The following is a 26,984-nucleotide window of genomic DNA, read 5'->3' on the forward strand; positions in this document are numbered from 1 at the left end:
CTATATAACCTAGTAACCCAGCTAGCGCTCCAATCAGGCAGTGTGATTCTCTTCCAAAGCATTGCAATAACTTGGCCCAAAACCAATCATTTCTGGCTGTCATTTGGTTTTCTTAAACTGGATTTTTTTAGTAATTAGAGTATAAAAGAGAAATATTAAATTAGATGGGAAATGTCTAACCAAAACATTCGGAGTCTGGTGAAGCTGTTCTGTGTTAGTTATAAAATGAAAGATGATTATATCAGGTATTTGGAAACATACCTCTGAATTATCCTGGTGGAACCCCTGTTTGTCACTGAAACAGTGTTTTCTTTGACTGTCCCACTGGATAATTGTCCTTTCTGCTTCTGGGACCCAACTTATGTGGGGGACATTTCCTTTTCAACTTTCTTCAAAGTGCTAGAGGAATAATACTTCCAAAATGAGTTTGTCATTAGAATCCATCTTGTCTGGTTAAGAACCATTTTCTCAGGCAATCCAAAATTCTGTCTCCACTTCCACCCTTAAAAATGCCAGTCCACTAGATGCTCCCTGAAAAAAACCCAAGGTGTTTAGTTGTTTTGTTTGTGGGATGCATGATGTGTAAAATTCACTTCTCCAGGCTTCTTATTGTGTGGGAAGCAAGAGTGTGACTCTCCGGTGCATCAGCTTGTCATGCATTAACATTTTATGTGGACTCTGTTACAGAGCACAAATACTAGATTAGGTATTTGAGAGCAGCAAGGAATTATCCAGACAGTATTTAACAAATGCATGTGTGGAATGGTGCTTAAGTTTTCTTGACTTAATGGCTATGCACATTTTCTTAATTTTCCTTGCTCCTAGTAAGGGTAAGTCACATCTCAATTCATATTCAAACAAGTTAACTGCCTTTACAGTTCAGTGTTTCATGTGTTGAGCATGATAATGCTCCTACAATATACTAATAATAATCTAATAATTCAGAAGATTAGAAAACCATAAACACAGATAGATTCATTTGTAAAATAACCATAGCCTTGTCTAAATATCCCTGGGAGTGATACCATAATTGTATTAAAGAAATGTTTAGTTTTTTATTGGTGTGCATTACAAACTGAAATAAACTTAGTGGTATATTTGCAAACAGAGTTTGTAGCTCCCAGTGTCCGCTAGCAAAGCAAGCAATGGAAAACCATTGTCAGCTGGAATGCTCAGAGTTGCACTAACATCTATTGTATGCACAGTTTGAGGCGAGTACCAAGGTTATGCCTGGTAGGATTACTCTCCCTTCTCTGGGGAAACAAATGCATCCTTTTTAATCCAATCCGAATGCTGGGATAGTCCAGGATTGGTGGTGGGTAATGGACTTGCAAAGTAAAGCTTTATAGGCTCTTGTAAAAACAGTCCTAATCAACTGGTCCTAGTCAAGTATTCTATTGCCCTTCTGAAATAATTCTAATATTGGGGAGGGTTGGAGGAGCTTTTAAAAAAAAACATATAAATGAAATTAATTTTCTGATAAACTTGTTTTTGTATCTGTTTCAGGCTTAGTGGTTGTAAAATCTACTGGTCCACTGAAGTGTTTCTAGGTCTGGCAGACCAGAAGGTATTAGACCTAAACTCATTATTCTGATTACTGACTTGCTTTAATTATAGTATAATTTTAGCAGCTGTTCTCTCAAACTGCCCTAGCTAGAGCCTAATGCTTTATACACTTGGGAGGTAAGAGTCCAAGCTGCTTTCAGCATTGGTGTTTAGCTTCAGAAATTTTCAAGGTAGTGGACACTCAAATTAGATTAACTTGGTGGTGGTATATGGTGGCAGATGGGATGATGAGATTTTAAAGTCTTCCCATAACCTGCAGTTTACATGCCACTGGATAGCTGAGAGTCTCAGATTTCCTTATGGAAACAGCTTTTGTTTCTTATTGCTATGGGTCAAGAGGTACAGTGGGTTTTTAAGCCATTGCATTTTTTTAGCAATTAGTTGAGAGCTGAGTGAAATAGCAAGTTTCAGACAAGTAGAGTCCCACTGGATTTTTTTCCTCCCTCCCCCACTTACCTTCTCAGAACTTCCCTCTAGTGAAATAACTTGTAGCTGTTGAGTAGTGCCCATCACTTGCCGTTCTAGGAATAGGTTTAGTCCTATTTCTCTGGAGCATTGAAACAAGCTGCAGAACCTACATCAACAGCCCAAACATTGCTCTTCCTAAATACATTATTGTGGAATAGTCTCTCTCCCTGGAACATTTAACAGTAGACTGGACAGAGTACCAGTTCAATAGGGAACAGTCTTGCACAAGAACTGCTCTCCTCTGGGAGGGTACTTGGAATTGTTCCCAGCAGCTCGTGGGAGCACTACATAATTTCAAAATGAGACTCAAGAGAATGGAACAGTCATTGTCTCAACTATAGTCTGAGGAGCCCTTCCTGGGAGTCTGCAAGATGAGAGCAAGCAGCTGGGGCTTGGAAGAGGCCATATGTATCTCTCTGCTCCATACTGTGATTGTGCTGAAATGTAGCAAATACAGTCAGCAGTGTGGGGCTTGTACACCTGGCTGTGTAACTTTGCTGTGGCATGTGTTGTCCTAGAGGATTCCTCTGGAAGCATTCTGTGATTAAAGCATGTGTATGCTGCAGAGCAAATGTGTTGGAGTACGAAATCATGGTAGTCTGACTGTGGGGAAACATGCCTGAAGTGATCAGCACTCAGTCACCTCTCTTTTTAACTAACAGTTGAATGAAATGTATTAGAAACTCCATGGGACTAGCACCCAGATACCATGGTTATGAGTGTAGTAGATTCACAAGGCTAGATCGGTCCTTCCTGGGAAAAAATGCTATACAAGCTGGGGGGCGGGGGGTGTTCTTTGCAGAGATCCCCTCACCTTGTTCTCTTGTAGGGGTGGGAGACAGGATTTGCCTCCTCATGGCAGAATTGTGTCTGAGGCTGCTATTTCCACTCTATAAAACAGATTCTTGTACTGCTTTATCTTTGGGGTTTCAGTTTTTTAAACTAATCTGTGGTTCCTTAAAGCAGTGGTTTTCAACCTTTTTTTCATTTGCTAACCTCTAAAAAAAAATTGTCAGTAAAGGTGTAGACCCCTTTGGAAATCAATGACAGTCTGCAGACCCCCCAGATGTCCATGGACTACAGGTTGAAAACCGCTGCCTTAAAGGTAAAAGTCTGGTATTGGCACTCAGTTTTTGTTGTGAGAGAAACTTGGTGTCCTAAACTAACATTTTTAAGAGCACCTAAGCTCCTTTGAAAGTTAATGGACTGAAATTTCAAATTTCTTTTGAAATTTGTACCTCTAATGCTGAAGCAAGGACCTGCCTTTGCAGTGAAAGTGGATGCTTGAAGGTTCTAGTAGACTCTCTCAGCTTTTTGTTATAAGGACTCTAAACTTGGAGCTCCCAAATCTGACTTATAATTGAGAGGCCTATTTCAAATATATCTTGCCATCATCTAAAACTGACTAAATAATATTTCAGGACCAGCCGAGATACTATTAAGCTGGAGTTACTGCATTGCACTTAAAATACAATACAGAAGGTGATGCAGAGGCAAATTTAAGTTGTGTGCTGTTGTGTTTGGGGATTGATAGCCACATAGAGGTGATATATATCACCTACTCTCTGCCTGAAGTTAATATGTCATGATCCTTGATAGAGGCATAAGAAGCTATTCCTTAAGAACTAAGATTCATATGGCCATCAGTCTTCCATCCTGACTTCAGGCAATTCCTGCCTAACTGGTGTGTATGCCAGGATACTGAGGTGTTCTCACTGTTGGAAACTATTGGAACTGCTGAAGAAGCTTGTGGTTACTAGTGTAACTTTTCCCCCAAGCCTTGCCTTGCCTGTAGTTTGAGGCTATTCATGTTGTACTGTGAGTTTAATACATACCAGACAGTACACTGGGTTAATTGGATTAAAACAGTTTAAAAGGCTAATTAAATATTGAACAATGTATTCTTATTGTGGTAAGACTAATGGGAGCATACACAGTGGCTAAATCCTCTTCTGTTGGTGCTAGCTAAGAAATCCAAACTTCTATGATGGATTAACAAACAGGCTCTGGAAAGGCACTGACTGTCTGGATTTCTGATGATTTGGTGCTTAAACTTGTAGCTGTCAAAGCACCATCATTCAGGTTGTGGTGGAAATCTGGAGTGGCAGTGACTGGCTCCAGTGCTCCAACCACGCCTTGGATGTCAGGCTCAATAGTGATGGAAAGCACTTATTTTTACACCAGCCCCATCCAGTGGTTGAGAATTAATTCTTCTCTCCATTGTTTCCTTAAATTTAAAAGTAATTGAATATAAATACTCCTGAAAGAGCCTGTTTTGAAATGCCCCCTTCCAGGCTGCTAGTTCTGCTGTACATCACTGTTTTTTCCAGAGAGGCGATGATAGTGCTTGATCATGCATTTCTAACAAACCCAATAAACATTTCCTTGAGTTTCTCAGAATATAATGTGAATTTCCCTAGTGGCTCATGTATCATAGAGTGACTTTACGCTCAGTGTGTTGATACCCATTTATTTTATCATTGGGTCTAAGGATTCCTTGAGAGAAGAGTTACATGTAAATTTTGATGGTCCTACTTGATAGTCGTCTTTATTTATTTTCCTCTCTACACATTTCCAATCTGTTCTGTGCTGTCCTTATGCCCCAAAATAAAATTGAAGGTTAGTTAGTGCAAGAGATTAGTAACATCCTAAACACACAGTCCTTCGTCTGTCTGCTGTTCAAACAAACAGTTCAATTCCTTATAGGTACAATCCTCAGTTGACACCCTTGTGTGTAGCCTCTGCAGAAAGGTCAGGGAAGGTGAACTACCCTTTCTCTCCATAAGGGGGTTCCTTATCCTTTTGGGTGGGGAAACCCAAACTACTGCTCTTATGTCAATAAGTAGGATTTTTAGGCTCCAATACTTCAATCCTGCATCTTGTAGAGGCACAGAAAAAACAGCTGTAAGCAAGTCTACTAAAGCAAACCCAAGTCTCATAATTGTGTGTGGGTCAGCTTCTTAGTCAGAGAACAGGGCATTCCTAACCACACTATCCTGTGTCCTTTTGTGAATGGAGCAGCCAGACGTTTCAGTGGAACAATGCCATAGGCCTGTGCTTGCTATAATGCATCGACAAACAGCTGCTAGTTTGTTTTACCTGCCAGCCTTCACTGTGAGTTTCAATTGTCCATTCATTCTGGTAGCCACCCTCTGCTTTAAAAGCTCATATGTTTCCTGGAAGGTAGTAAGCATGCAAACCTTGCTAGATTCAAGCACTAAATCTGGTTTGTATTATCTTTTTGCAGCTGGGAATGGGAATAACGTACTCATCCTTTTAACCCTCAAAGTCAGATTTAGAGGTAAGACCTAAATAATAATTTTAAGTAAAATAGATTTAAAGTTGTAGGTATTTGGTTAATAAAAATGAAATTGTCTGAATAGCTATTGGATTTCTTTTCCACCCCCGTTTCTACCCTTTAAAATTCCCATTCTAAAGCATCTCGGGAAGCGTCCCTTTCAGGCTTGATCTAAACACACAAATTGCAGCAGTTTAATTGAATCAGTTTAAAAACTGATGCAGCTGCACTGCTACAGACCAATTGTTTAGCTTGCATTGGTATATTTACACTGGTACATTTTTAACTGGTAAAATTGCCCTGATTTTACATAAACAAGCACAGCTTATATGTGTAGATAGGGCCCCGGTCAACTCTGTGTAGTCTAGGAATCGAAAGTTCCATTAAGGATGCAAGAGTCCAGTTGGAATGCAGAGTAGGGCTGACCAAACAAGATTTCCATGTTGGGGAAAAGCCGAGGGTTTGGAATGTTCATTCCTGTGGGAATGAAATCTAGCTCTTGGGAAGTTTTTCCACAGAAAACGAGACCCCCCCCGGTATAGCCAATAGTCCCGTGCCCTCACCTGGGATGTGGGAGACCAAGGTTGTAGGCCCTGCTTGGCCTGATTCAGAGACAGGACTAGATCCTGGACTTCCCACATCCCAGGTGAGTGCCCTCATCACTGAGGTGTAGAGTCTCTCTCACACACAATCTCCTGTTGAAGCTGTTCCACTTCATATGACTATTCGCTGGGCCAGAAAGAGACTGACTCTATACCCCAGTGGCTAGGGTGCACTCCTGGGATGTGGAGGAGTCAGGGTTGAATTCAGGCAGCAGACCCCTCAAGAGTTTGATCAAACTCTTGTTTGCCAGGTCAGGTATAGCATTTCTAGTCAAACAGAGACACTACAGAACAAGCAATACCCTAATGGTTAGGCTATGGGAGAGCCAGGTTCAAGTCCATGCTCTGCCTGAATCAGACCTAATGAAAGTCTGATCAAAACAGGTAGGTCTCCACAGCATTTCAGTTTTGATGAATTGGCATTTTCCAATATAAGTTCCGGCTAAGTTCCCTGCTCTAATACAGAGTGCGTCTGGAATTCAGTCTGTGTAAACCTCGAGCCTGGCTAGTTCCTTTCATGCATCATAGAAACTAATGTATACCCAGAACTACGTGCAGTGACCTAGTGTCTGCATTAAACTGTAGTGAAGCAGGGCTATGTGTAAATGTTTTAATTAAAATTAACACCTATCCTAATCCTAAACTCTGTGTTCAGCTTGAAATTGTACAAAGTGTGTGAATATTTTTACACTGAAAATGCTCCCAGACCCTCAGTATCCGGTTGTATATCATTCTCTTATTCTCACAAGTGGGACATTGGGCTTTTCACCATTTTTACTTATAGCGTTAAAAACTAAAACGTACACTCTTAATTCAAAAGATCCGGAGCCTCTGCTGCTTTAGATTTTGTATGTGATATCTACTTACTGCCCTTGATGTGGCATCTGACTGTGTCCACACAGTGGGTGTTGCTTCCACTGCTGAACGCAGCCACCTCTTGGGTAGTACCTGGGTTACTTACTAGTGCTAACTACACTGCAGGTCAAGGCTAGAAGTGAAGGTTTTCTCTATGCTATCCTAGATTTCAGTGGGATACGCCAGAAGGTAGATGATAGCATTGGAGTTACCTCTTCATAGAGGAACTAACACACTGCGGTGTCTCGGACAGATGGTGCCATGTTCAATCCTTGTGGTATTTTCTTTATTTAATATTACTGCAGTTAACTGGCCCTGCCAAGGGAAAGTTGAGGGCCATGGAAGGGTTCAAAGAGGAGTTCTCAAGTTTTGATGCATTTTTGACCTAATGATGGAGCTGGAAGTTACATTTATTCACTGATCTTTTCAGGCCTAAAGGCCACTTAAATACATTCTGGGGTGGGAACATTTTAGCTGGCAGGCCACTCAGTTACCAGGCTGAATGGAAGGCTATTTATTTAATCTCTTCAATTCCTAGATTTCCCTTGTATTTCAAATTCAGCTCATAAGGGGGTCTGACAAAGTTGCTGTGAATATTGATGCTGTATAGATGGCACTTTTTGTAAATGTGAAGCAAACTTGAATGATGTGTTTTGTATACTGCAACAGTAGTATTGTAATCCTACCCTTTTTTTTATGCCAAATAAACAGACTAGTTCTTGTATTATGTGTGCATTATAAGGGGATGGATTTAGGGGAGAAACGTGGGTTCCCAAGAGTCGAGGGAGAAGTGGGGGGTGGTTTAAAGAAGATAGCTCTTCAGAGCGGCTTCATGGTTAACAATGACTGGATTTTATATTCTGTCATCTTGACAATAAATTGAAATATACAGACAGTTCGAATGTCAACAAGAAAACAGGCCTTCATGTTACCACTTTCAATCTTGGACGTCTTTCCTGTTCCTAACTCAGTAAATACCTGCTTTGAGGTTGACAAGTCATGTGTGTGAAGCAGACTCATGTGCTCTTTGATTTATATTTATTCTCCGGTTGGCAAGACTCATTGCTGAAAGGTATACGTCCATATTTGGTCCAATAGGTGTGTGTGGGGCAGGGGAGAAGAGTAGGCCACAGGTTTGTAAGTTAAAACTGATAAAGAACTAACAACTCTAGAACTAGTAAATATAAATGAAATATACTTGATCCACTTCCAAATATACAGACATGATGGTTATGTAGGTTTTGTTAGCAGCTTTACAGGTTGCACTGGGGGATTTTTTTTTAAGTTAAAGCAGGGATTTAGGTTTTATTATGCATAGAATTTGCTCTATAAAAAGTTAAGCCTGTAATCTTATCTTTTCATTCACTATCACCAGTCCTTAGAGTACATGCTCTGGTTCTGGGGGCCCACTAAAGTAAAAAAGGAATAGAAGTAAGGCTGCTATATTGGTTTCATCACAGTGTAAGCGTGTGATCATTGCTTAGCCATAGGGGTCCATGCTAGTTGATCTGATTGTAGGATGAGGGGCTCTGATTGGATCATTCAGGTGCAAGGCCTTATGTGAGAGAGAACTTCTTTACATTGGTAAATGCTGCTTTTGAATGTTAGATCCATGTTCTTGGTTATGGGCTTCTTCGTAACACATCTAGTTACTGTACAGCAAACACATTCTATGGTGTTGCTACCGCCTCAGAGGATGATCACACAGCTAGGATGCAATATAAAGAATTCCAGTGCCCTCAACTTGGAGAGTTCCTATGGGTAGGGCTTCCCGCCCTAGGGTTAGGGTTCCTATGGGTAGGGCGCTTGGAGCTAGGGTTAGGGTTCCTATGGGTAGGGCGCTTGGAGCTAGGGTTAGGGTCCCTATGGGTAGGGCACTTGGAGCTAGGGTTAGGGTCCCTATGGGTAGGGCACTTGGAGCTAGGGTTAGGATCAGGGCCATCTTTAGGCCAATTCCACCAATTTCCCCCGAATCTGGCCCCGCGCCTAAGAGGGCCCCGCGCCTAGTGGCAGGGCCGCCGGGGGCAAGTGTCTGAGAATCCCTTCCCTGGCTAGAGGCTCCTTTTTATTTTTTACTCACCCGGCGACACTCCGGGTCTTTGGCAGCACTTCAGTGCCGTCGAAGGCCCGGAGCGAGTGAATGACCCACCTCCGAAGACTAGGAGCTCCGCTGTGTGTGTCTGTGTGGTTTTTTTTTCTCCCAGTCATCCCTGCTGGGGCACCTTTGAAACTGTTCAAACCGGGCCCTGCACTTGCTAAAGCTGGCCCTGAACTTGGTTCTGACAAAATTAACCTAAGAAAAATAACAGAACGCTTCCAAACATCTAGTGGACATCTTAAACTCTACCTGCAGAGAACACTCCAAAACTAGTTATTGTCACCAAAGGTTTTTATAGGTGCACTTTTTCTTTAAAATAAATGTGTAACTCTTCCATCTACATATCTGCAATGCTTTGCAAATGGTACCAACCTCATCGGGGTTATGAGGGTTAAACTAAACATTATCCCTGCATGGAGAAGCAAAGGCAGAGGAAGTGCTAGCCATTACACCAAGGCACCGCCTTCCTGTATATGAGTGAAGCGACCTGATGCATGTTTCCCTCTCCTATCCCCCCAAAGAATCAAACTGCCTCTCCTATAGAGTGGCGAGAGTAACCCAAGTCATTTTCTAGATGGGAAACAATTTCAGCATTAACAAAAAAAAAAAAAAAAAAAAAAACCCTACAAATGAGGAAAAAATTACCTCTTAGGCCCTGCATCCATGCAGCCAGAGGCAATTCATGGTCATGACCTCAGTTTGTTCTTACTTGAGACTAACCCATCTCCAGCTGCATCTAGGGGAAGCAGGCCTGGGGTGCAAGAAATGGTATCAAGACAGAACGTATAGTCTCAACCCATTGAACTACAGGCAAGTTTTATCCTAACAAGGTTTTCAGAGCACAGGAGGATTCCTGGGAGCTTTTTGGTTTAGGGGGAGGGATAGCTCAGTGGTTTGAGCAATGGCCTGCTAAACCCAGGGTTGTGAGTTCAATCCTGAGGAGGCCACTTAAGGATCTGGGGCAAAAAAAAAAATTGGTCCTGCTAGTGAAGGCAGGGGGCTGGACTCGATGACCTTTCAAGCTCCTTTCCAGTTCTAGGAGATTGGTATATCTCCAATTATTACCTTTATTATTATTTGATCTCTTGAACTACTCTTTTCTCTCTCCCTCCACCCATTGATCTTGTTGTTTCTATAGCATCTTACTTCTGAAGGTACGTCTACCTATTTTAGGGTTTTGCACAGGCACCCATCCCTGCAGACTCACTGTTGGCATTCCTCTAGTGAGGATAAGTACCTTCTCCCTCCTCCAGGTTTTGTTTCACGTTTACAAGAGAGGTGGGGGTCCACCACTGACACAGTATCAAATGGACAAGATTCCTGCCTCCAGCCATTCAAACTTCATCCTACAGGGTGATTTGCTCCAGGATCTGTCATTTTATAAGAACGTAAAAATGGCCAACCCAGTCAGACCAAAGGTCCATCTAGCCCAGTAACCTGTCTTCTGACAGTGGCCAATGCCATGTGCTTCAGAGGGAATGAACAGAACAGGGAATCATCAAACGATTCATCCTGTCGCCCATTCCCAGCTTCTGGCAAACAGAGGCTAAGGACACCATCCCTGCCCATCCTGGCTAATAGCCATTGATGGACCGATCCTCCATGAACATATCTAATTATCTTTTTAACCCTGTTATCTTGGCCTTCACAACATCCTCTGCAAAGAGTTCCACAGGCTGACTAAGCGCAGGGCCGCCCAGACGGGGGGGCAAGTGGGGCAATTTGCCCCAGGCCCAGCAGGGGCCCCCACGAGAGTTTTTCAGGGCCCCTGTAGCAGAGTCCTTCACTCGCTCCAAGAGCTCTGGAAAACTCTCACGGGGCCCGGGCACCGGAGCTTCTTCGTTCCTGGTCTTCACCTGCGGGGGGGTCCTTCCGCTCCGGGACCCGCCGCTGAAGTGCCCCGAAGACCCGCGTCGGGGGGCTCCCCCACCACCGAATTACTGCCAAAGACCCGGCACTTCGGCGGCAGGTCCTGCTTCGGCGGTAATTCGGCAGCAGTGGGGTCCCCGCCTCGGGTCTTCGGGGCACTTTGGCGGCAGGTCCCAGAACGGAAGGACCCCCCCAGCTGCCGAATTACCGCCGAAGCGCCCCCACCGAACACCCCAGGCCCCCTGTATCCTCTGGGTGGCCCTGACTAGGCGTTGTGTGAAGAAATACTTCCTTTCTTCAACAGGTGCACATGGAAGTTTATGCACCAATTGGACTACTTCATTCTTTGCCAAGCTCCACAATTAACAGTGTAACATGCACTGTGCAATACAACCTCCGAACACCCCTCTCTGCAAAGCGGCTTTGCAACACAGTGGGAAGATCCAAGCTGTATGTGTCAGATCTATACTAGTATTGCAGAATAAGTAAGAAGTTCTTTCCCTGCTGTGCTGCTACCTTCTCCTCTTTGCCTTGTTTTTCTTGTTGCTTAGTGTTTGTTTGGCCAGAATAAGATGCTAATAAAACTCAAGCATAGTTTCCAAATTGGTTTTAAAATGCCATATTCCAATTATAAAAGCCTAATTCCTTCTTCCATCCACTGAACCTTTTTGGTATTAACAGGCTTTACTATGCAAAGTGATGCAAGGGGCTGTTTCATTTACAGTAATTAAATGAATGTCAATTGTTTTAGTTGTTTCTGAGGGAGAGTTCTACAAGAGTATTAGCATGTTCTGCTAACCCTTATGTGCTGCACTTCAGGCCTGCTGCAAACCCTTGGGGGTTGACCATTGACCTGAGACTCCATGCACAGACATGCCAAGTGCATCTCAATGAGATGAGCTCTTTTTCTCAGTTTCTATGGAACCAGCAGAGTGGAACTAATATAGCATTCGCATGTAGATGAAAGAATGGAGAGGAAAAAGGGCTTTACAGCTAAATTAATTAAGCAGATGTACCTGTCTAATTAAAGATGCACTGTCCCTTTTGTACCCTACTTGCAGCGCAAACAGTATTTAAATGCAGTCTTGATCCATTTCAACTATCAAAATATTTAGCAGGAACACTCAAACGGAGGCAATATTAGCAAGATGAGCTTCTATGTATTATTAATAGAAGGGCTCCCAATTACACATAGAGGCTACAGCATGTCTTTGTATCCATTGAGGAAAAAACAGCTGTCTAACTTGGTTACCGAACAGCACATTTGTAACTGGGGACTGTTACAAATGCACCGGCCCAGCCTCATGCGAGGATACTGCAGTCAGGCCCCAGCCCTGTGTAAACTACCTTCACCATTAGTCCCCTGGTGCTGTGGCTTGGAATTTCTTGGCACAAAATTCATTAGTGATTCACGCTGCTGGTGCCAGTAGCCTTAGTTTTCTTAGATTTCAACACAGACACTTAAACTGAGATTTTCTAAATTGCCTAGTCATTTGCACACCCAAGTCTCATTTTTTAATCTTTTAGAAAGCTTTGAAAAAAATCTCAGCTTTAAAGGCTAATTATCTGAACCCCAAATATCCCAAACATTGCAGTGTCCCCTGGGCCCTTTGGCTAATGGAGAAGCTCACCTATGTATTTTGTATGTGCAGGGAGAGGATTTTACAGGGGCTTTCCTGCTGATTTGTCTGTAACCTTGGACAAACATGATCCTGACAGCCACAAGCATAGAAACTTATTTACCGTGATCTGGACAGTGCTTAATTTGTGCCAGGGCTTGCCAGGGTTGAGCGCTAGCACCTTTGGCTTGGGGCATCAGTTATGAACGTAAAAAAATTGCTTGAGCCCTGGCACCTCTTTCATTGCAAATTAAGCACTGGATCTGGACCAGGCAGAAATTGTTTGGAGACTAAGAGTTCTTGGGGGACTGCATGGTAGGGAACACACAGCTCCTGAAGGAGAAGGTAGGAGCCTCCCTTCCTTCCCCCCGTCAAGACCCTGGGGAAGCTCCCCTTTCATTTTTTAGTGCCTTCTCTGCACTGAGAGCACATAGGGATGGTAGATAAAGGGTCTAACTCTCCTCCTCTCTTTTCCCCAATCCCTGCAGACTGCTGTTCCTCCAACCCTTTCCCAGGATCAGGAGGGAATCAGTGCTGCCCTAGATATGGAGTGATCTAGTTAACAGTAGTGCAGTGTGGTTAGCATAGGCTAAAGTCTAGCATCTTCTACTGAAGACAAACTTACCTGGCATGGCTGCTCCTTGGCTCTGGTTTGCTCCAGAGAGAGTGTGTGTGAATCATTATCTGCTACTTCCTGATAAATGGCTACTATTAGGCTCTGGCAGTTCAGTTGTGGCTAGTTTAAGGCAGTCTCAGGTGGAATGGAGCAGGATCAGTGTCTGCTGGACAGAAGCCTGGCTTTTCACTCCATGAGGAAGGAGGGCTCTAGTACATGTCTCAATGGCTGGAGATAATCTCTTTAATTTAATTCTGAAACAGGAATCTGCGACCCATTTGGTGGGTGTGTTAATAGATGTTTTTGTTTTAGCTTCACTTGCTGCATCCCTTGGGAAGCCTGTCCCAGTCCCTGTATTAGGAGCTATAACCCTGCAGTAGTAGATGCTATTGTGCAGACAACATGCAGGTGTTTTTACTGCTGTCTCATCTGCACTTACTCACAGCAAGCTTAAGTGACGGGGGTAAAAGTGCTTGCATTCTGTCAACACTTCAGACTCTGTGGTTGCTACCACTGATCCTAATTTTCAAAGCCCTAGTGCCCTGTTTTTTAAATCCTAGAATAGCATGATGATAAACGTCATCATCCTATCTGTACGCCATACAGTGAACTGCAGCTGCGCAGAGCACACGTGGTCTAGCTGCAGTGTGGAGGCAGTGAGTATGACTCCAGACAAGTACACTTCAAATAGGTTTAATATTCCAAACATGCATGCTACATGTGTGTTACATACATGAGACAAAGCTGCCGCTAACGTATTTCCTGAAAACACGTTCACACTTTTCACTGAATCACCCACCTGGAAAAGAGAGGCAGTTTAAACATCATTTCTAAAAAATGAACTTCCTTCCCGTCTCATCCTCTGGGATTATTAAAACAAAGAGCTCAAACCAGCTAAACTTTTCACCGTTTATGTTGTTTGTTTACTCTCTGCACTTCACTCACTTCGGACAATGCCAGTCCATTTGAGTTCTAGGTCCCCGCCACTAGCCCAATACTGCAATGTTTGGGTTGCAAACACTGCAGGGGAAAGTTTAAATCCAAACAAGCTTTTCATTTTATAAGGTTTTGGGAAATCATCCCTTTAATTAATATTAGCTTTTGCAAAAAAATTTAGCCTCATAAATTTGTGTATTAAGTCACCAACTAATTGACATTGCCTGCTAGCATTTTGGACTAGCTGGAACTGCTGTTTTTAATATGTCAGGACTTATGTGGAAGGGGCTTAACAATACAGCTTTCTATATACTCAAAGACAACATAAGGGTCTTGGTCAGCATTGATGTAGAAGGCATCTTCATAAAACTCCTCCAAGTCGCCAGCATGCCTGTAATAGGTCTCCAGGCAAATCCTGATATTTTCTTCAGTGTCTTTAGGGTTCTGCTTGAGACGGGCTTGGACATCTGGTAACGGAGCTGGTTTGTACATGGCATGATATCTAGAGATAAGACACAAACCCCACTTCAGTTCATAATGAAAATCTGGGAAGTGACAGATGTTACCAAATACATAGTTTGTTTTTGCTTATCCAAGTAGCTGTCCCCTGCTGGGCAACTAGCTTGGCAGTTAGGCTCTGTCAAAAAGATGTTGGGCAAGTTCAGGACAAGTTGGTACTTCCGATTTATTTGATATCATTATTGTCAAGGATCCTAGACACTTGAAGATACGAGTTTTTCTTGAAGTGATCTAGTCCTGAATACTGATTTGGCACAATCAATCCCATAGGTGACTGAACAAGAGTCTCCCATTTGAGGGCTCTGTTAGCAGGAATTTGAATGTTTATGAAGACTTCAAGGGTATACTGAGCTTGGCCTGTTGCAGAGCCTAATAAGAACGGCCGTACAGGGTCAGATCAAAGGTCCATCCAGCCCAGTATCCTGTCTACCGACAGTGGCCAAGGCCAGGTGCCCCAGAGGGAGTGAACCTAACAGGTAATGATCAAGTGATCTCTCTCCTGCCATCCATCACCTCCCCCTGACAAACAGAGACTAGGGACACCATTCCTTACCCATCCTGGCTAATAGCCATTAATGGATCTAACCTCCATGAATTTATCCAGTTCTCTTTTAAATCCTGTTATAGTCCTAGCCTTCACAAGCTCCTCAGGCAAGGAGTTCCACAAGTTGACTGTGCGCTGTGTGAAGAAGAACTTCTTTTTATTTGTTTTAAACCTGCTGCCCATTAATTTCATTTGGTGGCCCCTAGTTCTTATGGGAACAAGTAAATAACTTTTCCTTATTCACTTTCTCCACATCACTCATGACTTTATATACCTCTATCATATCCCCCCTTAGTCTCCTCTTTTCCAAGCTGAAAAGTCCTAGCCTCTTTAATCTCTCCTCATATGGGATCCGTTCCGAACCCCTAATCATTTTAGTTGCCTTTTTCTGAACCTTTTCTAATGCCAGTATATCTTTTTTGAGATGAGGAGACCACATCTGTATGCAGTATTCAAGATGTGGGCGTACCATGGATTTATATAAGGGCAATAAGATATTCTCCGTCCTATTCTCTATCTCCTTTTTAATAATTCCTAACAGCCTGTTTTCCTTTTTTGACTGCCGCTGCACACTGCATGGACATCTTCAGAGAACTATCCACGATGACACAAGATCTTTTTCCTGATTAGTTGTAGCTAAATTAGCCCCCATCATATTGTATGTATAGTTGGGGTTATTTTTCCCAATGTACATTACTTTACATTTATCCATATTAAATTTCATTTGCCATTTTGTTGCCCAATCACTTGGTTTTGTGAGATCTTTTTGAAGTTCTTCACAGTCTGCTTTGGTCTTAACTATCTTGAGCAGTTTAGTATCATCTGCAAACTTTGCCACCTCACTGTTTACCCCTTTCTCCAGATCATTTATGAATAAGTTGATTAGGATTGGTCCTAGGACTGACCCTTGGGGAACACCATTCGTTACCTCTCTCCATTCTGAAAATTTACCATTTTTTCTGAACCTTTGTTCCCTGTCTTTTAACCAGTTCTCAATCGATGAAAGGATCTTCCCTCTTATCTCATGACAACTTAATTTACGTAAGAGCCTTTGGTGGGGGACCTTGTCAAAGGCTTTCTGGAAATCTAAGTACACGATGTCCACTGGATCCCCCTTGTCCATATGTTTGTTGACCCCTTCAAAGAACTCTAATAGATTAGTAAGACATGATTTCCCTTTACAGAAACCATGTTGACTTTTGCCCAACAATTTATGTCCTTCTATGTGTCTGACAATTTTATTCTTTACAATTATTTCAACTAATTTCCCCGGTACTGACATTAGACTTACCAGTCTATAATTGCCAGGATCACCTCTAGAGCCCTTTTTAAATATTGGCGTTACATTAGCTATCTTCCAGTCACTAGCTACAGAAGCCGATTTAAGGGGCAGGTTACAAACCATAGTTAGTAGTTCCTCAATTTCACATTTGAGTTCTTTCAGAACTCTTGGGTGAATGCCATCTGGTCCTGGTGACTTGTTACTGTTAAGTTTATCAATTAATTCCAAAACCACCTCTAGTGACACTTCAATCTGTTACAATTCCTCAGATTTGTCACCTACAAAAGCCGGCTCAGGTTTGGGAATCTGATGCTCTAGTACTCTGCTGCTTGGTTCTCAAAGGGTTTCAAGTTTACAACGTGCTGGAAAGAGCTCGACAGAATGCTGCTGGCCCAAAGCCCATAACCACTGAGCTAAAGAAGACACAAGCCACCCTTCTCCTGATCCTGTCTCTCATGGAGGATACCACGTAGAATATATTAAATCCTGTTAGGATTTTCTAGGATCACCATCAATCTGTCTTTGAAGAGCGTTTATTTGTATGGGAAGGGGAGAGGAAGACGGTTAACCCATTTCTGAGCTGGACTGTGGATATTTCTAACAATGCCTTCCAAAGGCATAGGATTTTGACTTTCTGGAATTAATAGCAAAAGCCCAATCATCTACACCGCAATTTTTAGTAAATCAGAGGAACATGTTTATAACCTGAGCCCCCTAGCAAAGCTGTAATAGTTTGGGTTGCCTGTGTAGCTGGAACCAAAATGTGCTTTACCCATGTTTCCAAAGTTATGATACAGCCTTGTGAAGATCACAAAAACTGCTTTGTAAACAGGTTCTCAGAACTGATGCCACAGTCCTATTTCAGATGAATTATTTCTTTTCCTCAAATGAAGAAACAACTTCATCCCTCTCACTGTATCACCCTGAAAGCAAGTCTTATGTGCAAAAGACTTACATGTAGATAAGATGGTTGGATAAATACAAAACCAAGAAGAAAAGCAGAGTCCAGTTAAGATACTGTCTTGGATCTAGTGTGTTCATCCTACGTTCCTACGAGTTAGAATCCAATGGAGGGCTAGCCTACTCCCTTCCCTGCATTGGATCTAGTGCTGCACTAGCATAATGCCCAGGATTAGATGTAGCATCTAAAACATATTTCCATCAATTCACAATGAATTTGGAAAGACTAAAACCAAGACTCGAAGCCTGAAAGCCTATTAACTAGAGCAGATACTGTACAGACTAATCCTAATGATAAGAAATGCAAAGATGTGGGAATGATTTGCTTCATAGCATTAACTTCTGCCGAATAACTGTGTCACTTATTACCAGAACAAAAGGAGGGAGAATAATTACAGCAAATTACATGTTGCACCTAGAGTGAAATGTCTGAATAATAGTGTACCACTTTGACATAAATACAGTATTTATGCCTTTAACCCTTTAGGACTAGGATTTAAAAGATTCCCAGCATTTGTCATTAATTCAGTGTTGGGAAGGCAGTAAGACATACTTTCCCAATAGATTTGGATTGTAAAATATTGTTTTGCTGTTTCTCAGCATGGGGGTTTAATATTGTTCACAAATGGATGCGCTACTTACAAAAATAAAGCACAAATGTAAGGTGCAATTCAAGCACCACTTCTGGAAGGAATTTAGGAAGAGTTTTCCTTGTTACTTTATTCCTAGAACAGTTAGGATGGATCAGGCAGTAGAGCTTGAAGGTCACTGACCCCACCAAGCTGGAGTGACGGCCATTATGAAGAGCTGTCACATATGAAACTTGAGCTCATATCCAATGGCTCAGATAAAAGCTTGATCTATTGAGGCACAAATGCATTAATATTTCACAACACAAGCAGCCACCAGTGGGAATGGGGAAATCAAATGTGGCCAGATGTCCAGGTACCTCTGCTGGAAAGCCTTCCCTGATTGCAGTCTGGTTTACAGCATTATCATCTCTAAACATTATTTTGCCACCCATTTTAGTTTTCATGGAACATGTAGAAGTTAGATCAACTGCTGCTATGGATTTTGATATCGGAGATTTAAAATTGCACTGAGCTGAAGTCTGGAACTTCCTGCATGGAGTGCTGGTACCTGAGGGGCTATGAATGACCTTTTCCTTTTCAGGAATCCTTAAGCAAGAGCACAGTCTACTTGATTTTCTTTAGTTTTCTACAAAGCCTGTCAGAGGCTTTTGTCTTGCTGACAGCCCTACAAAGTTACAGACATTGGTCCAGTAAAGGTTATTACCTCACCCACCTGGTCAGCCTTACAAATTGTTAAACACGAGACATTAGTGCTAACCTTTCTCCTGTGACTGGATCAATCATCCGCTGAGCGAGACGTTCCATGACAGATTCAGATGGGAGATTCAGGAAAAATATCCTATTTGTAGACAAACAGTAAGGAACAGCATTAACATCCTCAGAATAGTAACTCACAGTATGAATTAATATTTACACTACAGGAATGCACACACAATGACAAAGGAAATGATTTTGAACAACCCAGAGGTCAATGTCAAAAGGCATAATGCATGTAAAGAAACTCTTTTCTTCGGTTCACTCATTACATCTCGGTCTTACTTGTATTTTTTAGATTATAAACTCCTTAGGCTGGGGACTATTTGATACGTGTCCTATACAAAACCAAGCATATTGCCCGTGTATAACAAATAATATAGTGCAGATTCATACTTGATTTCCACAGGCTAAGCATATATCTGCCAGGGGGTTCCACATTTCATTTGCCATCCAATAGTCAGTGCTACCTCTGGACTTTCTCAGAATCCACTCACTAAACCCAATTCACAGTTCAAGTCATATTAATATTCTGCAAGAGCCAGATGGAAGATCATTCCAATGACTAGCCTTTCAGTGGAATCTCAAGGACAGAGAAATAGCTCAGCTTGTAACAGTGTCTCCAATTGCAGGATGGAGTTTGCTCCCTTATTCTACAATTTTTCTTCTTCTGTAAAACCCCCCAGCAACATTGTATGACTGCTAGTGCTTGTGCCAGTGGACATCTTAAGTAGAACCCAGTTTGTCTTCTTCTCCCTTTGTCTTCATCGCAGTATGGCTACTTCCAACCACAGTGCCCCAGCATTCAAGTCCCTCTACATCCCACTCCTGCTACTCCACCCCGACAGACATCCTTCTGTAGCAGTGTAGGGAATCAGATTTGGTATCCATCACATACTAATTATCACTGTTTGGTGCCAGCATAGAATTGTCCTTTCTCTCAAACTTGACCCGGAGGGACCACTGCTATGAGGAGTTTGGTTGCCATGGTGCATTCAACACTTGGTTCCTCTGTTGAGACTGCCAACATGGCAGACAATGAGGGCTTGATTTTCAGAGGGTGAGCACCTGCAGCTCCCATTACCTATAACTGGAGATGCAGTTGCTCAGCACTTGTAAAAATCGGACCCTAGATCCAGATCCACAAAGGTACTTAGGCACCTAAACCCCAGACTTTGGCACCTAAGTCCCCCTTTTAGGCACCACCATGATCCACAAAACCTGTGTTTGGTGGTCACCTAAACTCACTTGACATCTACATTATCTCTGTCAAAGTTCCCTAGGCACCTAAGTTTCTATCTCTGGGCACGTGCAGTGCTGCCTCACTCTGGACATCCTGACATCCATCTTCTGCCTAAGTCCTGATGTGATCCATGAACCATGAGAAAATAGGTGGAGGAGCAGCTATCTCACCTCTGGGGCCCAATCTGGTAGGCGTGCTCCTAATACCACCCCCCTGAGCTACACTGTAGTATCAACTGAAAGAAACAAATAGAGTTGCCCTGGCCATACAATTATCTTCCTAAATCAGTGAACCTCAATGTAATGTTTTTATTAATTTTATATTCAAGCTCAAACTCTTAAGCAGAAAATTCTCACAAATACATTTATGAAGAGTAGAGGTAAATCACTAGGCTGTGGGACATTCCACAGACTGTGCTGATGTCACATAAAGGGAAATTTTTCATATGGGTCACATTTAATGATTTTTTAAAAGAACAAAAAAAAATTCCTTCCAAACTTGTGGAACTAAACTTAAAATAAAATAAAATAAAATAAAATAAATAAAAAAGATTGTGGGCTTTCAAATGTGGATTTATTTACAATACAATAACTTCTTCTGCCTTCAAGGGCAGACTTCCTATTTTCATTTTTGTCTGCCTCACAAAAGATACTGTATGCTTTAGACATTCACCAAAGAAACATTTTACACTGACTGGGTGGGATCAGACCAGATGAAAGGCTGAGCTTTACCTTGGCATGCATATAACAGATTACTAGAATCCTTTGTAGGACTTATAGTTATGAAAATCATTTCTCTCTTCAAATGTTTACAGATAATGACTTCTATTCACGTTGTGGTAACAAAATAACAGGCTGGAATAAAACATTCAAGATCTCCAAGATTCTAAAGACAGGAAAAGAATCACAGTTCCAACATTCTTTTATCCCTTACACTCTAACATTTTGTTTTTCTTTGTTTCTGTTGCCCAACAATGGCACAAAAACGTGATTGTCAGAATAGGTAACATCTGATGATATATCTCGAGATGAATATTCTAGTAGAGTGGTACAATGTTTATACAGCCCTGATAATTGATACGGCTCCCTATTATACTCTGAAATAAACAGAACCGTTAAAGGATTATAACCTGGCATATCAAGAAAGCTTGTCGCATTCATAGTTACTAACTCAAAAAATATTATGGTATTTGAAACAGAAGAGCCTAAAAATTGTACTTAAAAAGCTGCTAACAAAATGAACTCTGAAAGCCTTGTCTGAGACTCATCTTTTTTTATACAAGATGCTTCTTATTATCCAGTCTGGTGTCACCATTAAAGAAAAGTGTAGGGGGAAGATGTAGGAGACTACAGACATCTTTTCTAAGATGTGTTTTTTCCCCAAAACAACACATGACGGAATATAACATACAACATCACAGAATCAAATCTGATGGCCTTTTCAGAACAGGGGTTAGGCCTACATGGGGTGTGCAGAAGCTTGCACTGCACTGTCCAAACAGTACATACTGTACATGTTCTGTGGATAAAGAGAATATCAGTCTCTAGGGCTCATCACTCATGAGCAATATATTCAATGGAAAAATGTAAAAGAGAAAATATATTTAGCTAGTGACTGCAGTTAAAATGCTTCTAACTAGAAAGATTATACCAGTTTGAGAGAGATTTCTAATACACATAGGGTCTTCCTGTGCAACTTAATGGGGCTTACTCATGTGATTAAGGGCTGCCCAACCTATCCCATTAATGGGGAATATGGGAGAGACTTTTAAAATAAATCCACTGTATAATACACATCTTGGGCACATAATCATTCTCTTTCTGTTCAGGAAAGTGTTTCTGGAAAACACCAACCTCCAGCCCTGCGTCAGTTTCTTCAAGAGGCTATGATTTTGGTTAGGTAATTTAACTAAGCCCACCAATTGTTTGAGTGATATTTTGGTAAGATTTCTGTCTGGAATACTTCACAGATACAACATTGTGTCCTCAGATTTTTAAAAAGCACAGCGTTTGACCCAGCATTCATTGACGTCAATGGAAAGACTCCCAATGGACACTGGATTGGGCCCATTCCTTGGCCCCTTACCCTTGAAGAATGTAATATCTTTTATACATACACTCTCCTTAGGTATCATCATGTCTGTGTGTGTTGCAATGTGTTGTATCTTCTATCCATGGGAAATTTGCACTGTGGTTGGTAGGCAGGAAGGCAAGGAAAAGTAGCTTAATATTGAAGAAGAATAATACATTATAGTGATGGATTAGCATCCGGTACAGCTTCTATTTCAGAGCTGGCAAGCTGCTAGTTTAACTAAGCAACCATATGTCATTGAAAAATATCAAACAGTGATGGCATAATAGAAGATTGGATGGCTTGGGGGGAGCAGCACATAGGATCTTTCACCGCTGCATCATTGATTCAAATCTCATCCAGCTCAGTAATGACCAAAAGTTATTAGCATCGATTGCTGCTTGGTGTCCTACATGACTTAACTTTGTAGGGTCTCAGTTCAGTTCCCAGTGGAAACATATCCCCATCACAAAAATCACCACCACTGGCTGGCAGTCTTGTTGGCAGTCTCAGTGTACAGGCCAAGGATCGAGTGGGTCATGGATACATTATTCTCTCTCCCCTAGTGGTGGTCCCTTATGTCAGAGTTCAAGCATGTTGGCAGGCAATATTAGGAAAGTACATATGCCACTGACTGTAGGAAGACTTCAGGTTTCAGTGCTGTCAATCTAGCAGCTTTCCCAAGTAATGAAATAATAAATAAAACAGTTAAAAGGAACAAGGTGAGAGAGATATCAGAACCCTGTCTCTTCCTCACCGTATCTGACATTACTAATCTAATCTCTTAGAGCATTAGGGCACAGCAGTAAGGTTAAGTCCCACAGACTGATAAGATTGATGGTAACCATCATTGCCTGTCAAGGCAAAGAACTTTTTTGTTGCTCCATTCTGGGACATTGAGGGAACCTATTGGTTTTGCAGAGGCTCTGGGGAAGAATGCTGCTTTGGTGACAGACTACTATAGATTGTCTGATAGGACTCGTACTGTCATCTTTTGCTCTTGCTACTGGTATAGCCTCTTTACTGTCTGAATCCTTATAAATCACCATGGTATTTTGACGGCTTCACGGTGACTCATGGAGTAAGACGGAACCTGGCAAGAGCATTGGGGACAGAATTTTCATTCCAAACCAGAGCAACTGTGACAAAGCATTTCTGGAAACATGCGCCATAGCCATGTAGTAGGCAAAGGAAGGTTTCTTTACAGCTGCCATGGCATCCACCTCACTGTGATCAACACACCTGTTTTGGCTGGTGAACAACCTGGTTAATTCAAGTTATTTGCATCTAGTGACCGTGTTAAATCTTCCTCATCATGAGGAATTTTTGTGCTGTTTTGTGAATAAAACTGCACAGTGCCAAAGCAAACTGTTTCTAGAATGGTAGAATCACGCCTGGTGGAACAACAAACATGTTCTGTACTTGAATTGTGACTGGAGTTACTCCCTGATCTGCTGTGGGCACTGTATGCTGTAACTTGTGAGTTAGATCTATGTTCCTCTCGGCTAGTGAAGGCAAATGTAGAAGCAATGGGACCATCGTTGGTATAGACAGTGAATACCTCCTCTTTAGGAGGCAAGATGCCAGCTTTTTTTAAATAAGTGGTTAATCATTTGCTCAAGGAAATATCTCTTGACATGGAAGTTCTCCAATTATTGTTCTGTCTGAAACCTTCCCTTTTTGGGAAGATTATTGAGAAGATCATTTTGGAACATCTCCAGCAGCCTCTAGAGTCCTCAGATCTTCTTGCCCCCAGTCACTTTGGTTTTAGGCTAGGCATATGTTAGGGGCTCATTGGTTGTGCTGGTGGATCTTCTCTTGGTGACTGACAAAAATGAGGTCACCATGTCAAATTTGTCTTAACTGCCAACTACTGTAGGTGTTGCTGGAGCCCTAAGCATAGCTGGCAGGGTGAACCGAAGTAGGCCTGGCCTTAGCAGAATAGTAACACACCATGTATTAGCTAACCAAGTAAACACATTCCTGACCTGAGAGGCTGGAACAAGAACACCCAGAGTTCTCAAGTAACTACGTAAACAAATTCCCAAAAGAGGGTACAGGAACACACTGGCCCCTCGTAAGATAAGGATGGAATGACAGGATAATGGTTGAGGACTTTTTTTCAAATTAGCAGGTACAAAGTACAGGATAATAATGAAAAACATGGAATGCGTAACTTGTTTGTATCAATGTATAAAAGGAGAGTCGAAGGAGGGGCATCTTTGTATTGGCCCACAGAACAGCATTATGTTATGTTGATTGAGCCTCTACCTTGTCACAGGCATACATGTGTTTAGTGTACCCATAACCAATGAGCCAGGGCACTAGTACCACGCTTTGTCGACAATAAACCTGGCCGAGTGCCTTCTCCACCAAACCAAGCCTGTGTTTTTTCTTTAAGAGTAACACTGAGGGATGATGAATCAACATGCTGCACTCTCTGCTAGTGCAGCTAACATCAGAGCTCCAACAACAGCAGCTCTAGCAGCATTAACAACACTGCAGCACTAGCGACACTCCACAGCACTAACAACAACTCCCATCAATACTACTGAGCACAACGTGCTACTGACTTGTCTATGAACCCTCGCAAAGGAAGATAGTCTGAGTTGCTCCACTCCTTTATATCTGAGGAAACAGAGGTTTGTATTGTGTAGTTGTCCATCTGCCCTGAGGATGCCATCAAGTTGAGTTTTGCAACTTTCTATGCTGTTGGCCCCTCTGCACCACATGCATATGGAATCAATAAGAGGGTTAGTGCATAACCACAGAGTACATTGTCTTCAGGATGATGACGACACTCATTTTTATATTACCATCTCTTCCAGTTTGCCTGGTGTGATTTAAGAACTTGTCCCATGTCTAGAAGAAAGTGGGGCACAGATGAGGGTTAACTGTCTGAGGCTCAAGCCAGATAAGAACTAGTGAAATTTATGTAAACTAGGTAAAGCCAGTTGTTTGGCTATACTCAGGATTCAAAATTAAAAATATTCAAGAGACCAAATAGCCAAGCTTAGACTGTTTATTAGTCAAAGACAAAGCAGGAGAACATGAAAAGGAGCCATACATACCAGCCCTCTCGGGAAGCAATCTCCCAGCAGTCACCTTAGATGATAGTTCTGATTCAAAAATATGCATTCAAGACTATATATATTTATACTATAGTTGTTTACATGCTAAAAGCACTCTATACATCACCCAGCCTCAACCCACCAGTTTCTATCAGTTCCGTATCTTGTTTTTCTATATTGTCCTGCACCTTCCTTATCTTTGTTTTGAATATCACATTCCAGGTGTCAGTGGGCTATGGAGATACCTCCAAAATGTACAAGGACATGCTAGTCATACATTTTGTTTCTGACGGGTTTTGTATTTGTCTATGCCAAGGTCAGAGTTCAACAGTGCAAAGCGTAATAGAATACACGATATAGGATACATGAGCGAACAGCATTCTGGGAAAAACATAATAAAATTCAGTGATATGATTTAACATAACTACCCAACATTCAGATAGACTAGAATATGTACAATATGAATGTTGTGCATGTAACACATATGAATGTGGTGTACCATATGCAACATCCCACATAGATATTGGCTAACTCCTACAGGCTGGGGAAAGCAACCAAAAGAATTGACAGAGTTGTTACTAGCACCCCCCCCAATAGGAGATTTCCCCAAAATTTGCTATGAAGCTTTGCACCCTGATGATCTTGTTGGCTCTCCAACTACGGATTGATCCCTCTCTGGGGATGGATGATCAGGCAGTAGCAGCTACCTAGGAAGTTTTTTTTCACTTGGACTTGAAAAGAAGGTTGCAACCTTTCCCTCTTCCTGGACACAGTCAGGCCTGAATGACTGTGATGTGTTTACACAAAGCTACCTCGTAAGGCCACTTGGAAAGGGCAACTAGTGCAGAATGCAGCTGCCTGCTTGCTAAGCAGTGTTTCCCACAGAGAACACGACACCTGTCCTCCTAACTAACAATTCATGTTTGGGGGAAGTTTAAAGTGCTGGTTTCAACCTACAGAACACTAAATAGCTCGGGCCTGCCTATCTAGAGACAATCTCTCTTCTTGAGTGATACCATGGTGCATTGCGGTCAACTGAGACTAATAGTCCCCTACTTTAAAATAAGAGGGAGCTGCTGGCAATGTGTTCTCAGTCAGCAGTCTTTGGCTCTGGGATTTAAGTCTAGTTGTTCTACCGGGCTTTCCTGGGACAAAGGGGTTGAGTGGGGTTCTGGAGCTGATGGTTTGGAGAACCCACTATTAGTATTGTGCCATTTTATATATATCATGGGTCTGATTCTGAGCTCTGTTACAGTGGTGTAAATGCAGAGTATTTTCACTGACTTTAATGGAGTTACTTCAGATTTACCCCAGTGTAATTGAGACCAAATCTGTCCCATTTTGTTTAATTACTGTCTGGGAGTGTGTTGATCAGCACATTAAAAACAGATCTAAATAAATAAATAACTTTTCATTATTAAGAAATAAAAAGAAAGATCTCAGCTAGAAAGATCCATGCAGAATGCTACCTTTCTGGGTACCATTTATAGACAGGCTAGGACCAATGACACACGACCGTTGGTGTTCTTGTGACAACCTTGGTGATGGACCAAGTTCTCCTGCAATGAAGTTGGAAAGCCTAGATTTTAAAAAATTCTTTGCCACTTCTAATGCAGCATTTTAACTTTTAAGTTGAAACAGCAACTTTAAAAATAGCAGGCTATTCGTCTTGTTCTTGTTTTTTTTAAAATCCTATACATCTTCCCTCTTGCACACAGGTAGCAGCTGCAATATTCCCATTCTGCACGCTCTGCACTCAACAACAAAAAAGAGGCCCCTGCTGGCCATTTCTTGTTTAAAACTGTGCATAATTGATAGTGGCAAATCTACCCCAGCTGTGTCTAAAACCTCTCCAGGGGCAAGAAAAACACTCTCTATGACTGTCATTAACTACTAAATTAGCAAGCGCTCCTGGCAATTTACAATGCACCACATCAGTCTGTTTTAAGGAGGAGGATGCAAGGATCAAATTCTTGTGTGATCTTAAAGTTATAGCAAACTTTACTATCAAATATTTAAACA

At 41.9% G+C, this 26,984-nt stretch overlaps 2 protein-coding genes across 17 annotated transcripts in view; both read right to left on the bottom strand.

The window, feature by feature from the left end:
• DDX31 (DEAD-box helicase 31) overlaps nt 1–13,048 on the bottom strand; it is a 97,119-nt gene extending 84,071 nt beyond the window's left edge. Inside the window, exons 1-2 of one of the 3 annotated variants that reach the window (XM_039506657.1) lie at nt 13,001–13,048; nt 262–531 (exon numbers count right to left, since the gene is read on the bottom strand). The gene's annotated coding sequence lies outside the window, so the exon portion shown is untranslated. Of the gene's footprint in view, nt 1–261; nt 532–5,133; nt 5,211–9,532; nt 9,639–13,000 lie in introns of those variants that run through there. The other 2 variants (XM_039506658.1, XM_039506659.1) reach the window with 2 other exon arrangements.
• Nucleotides 13,049–13,724: 676 nt separating this feature from the next.
• AK8 (adenylate kinase 8) overlaps nt 13,725–26,984 on the bottom strand; it is a 104,843-nt gene continuing 91,583 nt past the window's right edge. For 12 of the 14 annotated variants that reach the window (XM_039506663.1, XM_039506661.1, XM_039506670.1 and 9 more), the window contains 2 exons: nt 18,583–18,663; nt 13,725–14,429 (listed from right to left, as the gene is read on the bottom strand). In XM_039506663.1, coding sequence (XP_039362597.1) covers nt 14,195–14,429; nt 18,583–18,663 — 316 coding nt within the window. In that variant the 3' untranslated portion in view covers nt 13,725–14,194. The remainder of the gene's footprint in view (nt 14,430–18,582; nt 18,664–26,984) is intronic. The other 2 variants (XR_005589927.1, XR_005589926.1) reach the window with 2 other exon arrangements.

This window comes from Mauremys reevesii, linkage group 19 (assembly GCF_016161935.1).
Source record: "Mauremys reevesii isolate NIE-2019 linkage group 19, ASM1616193v1, whole genome shotgun sequence".
Lineage (NCBI taxonomy): Eukaryota > Metazoa > Chordata > Testudines > Geoemydidae > Mauremys > Mauremys reevesii.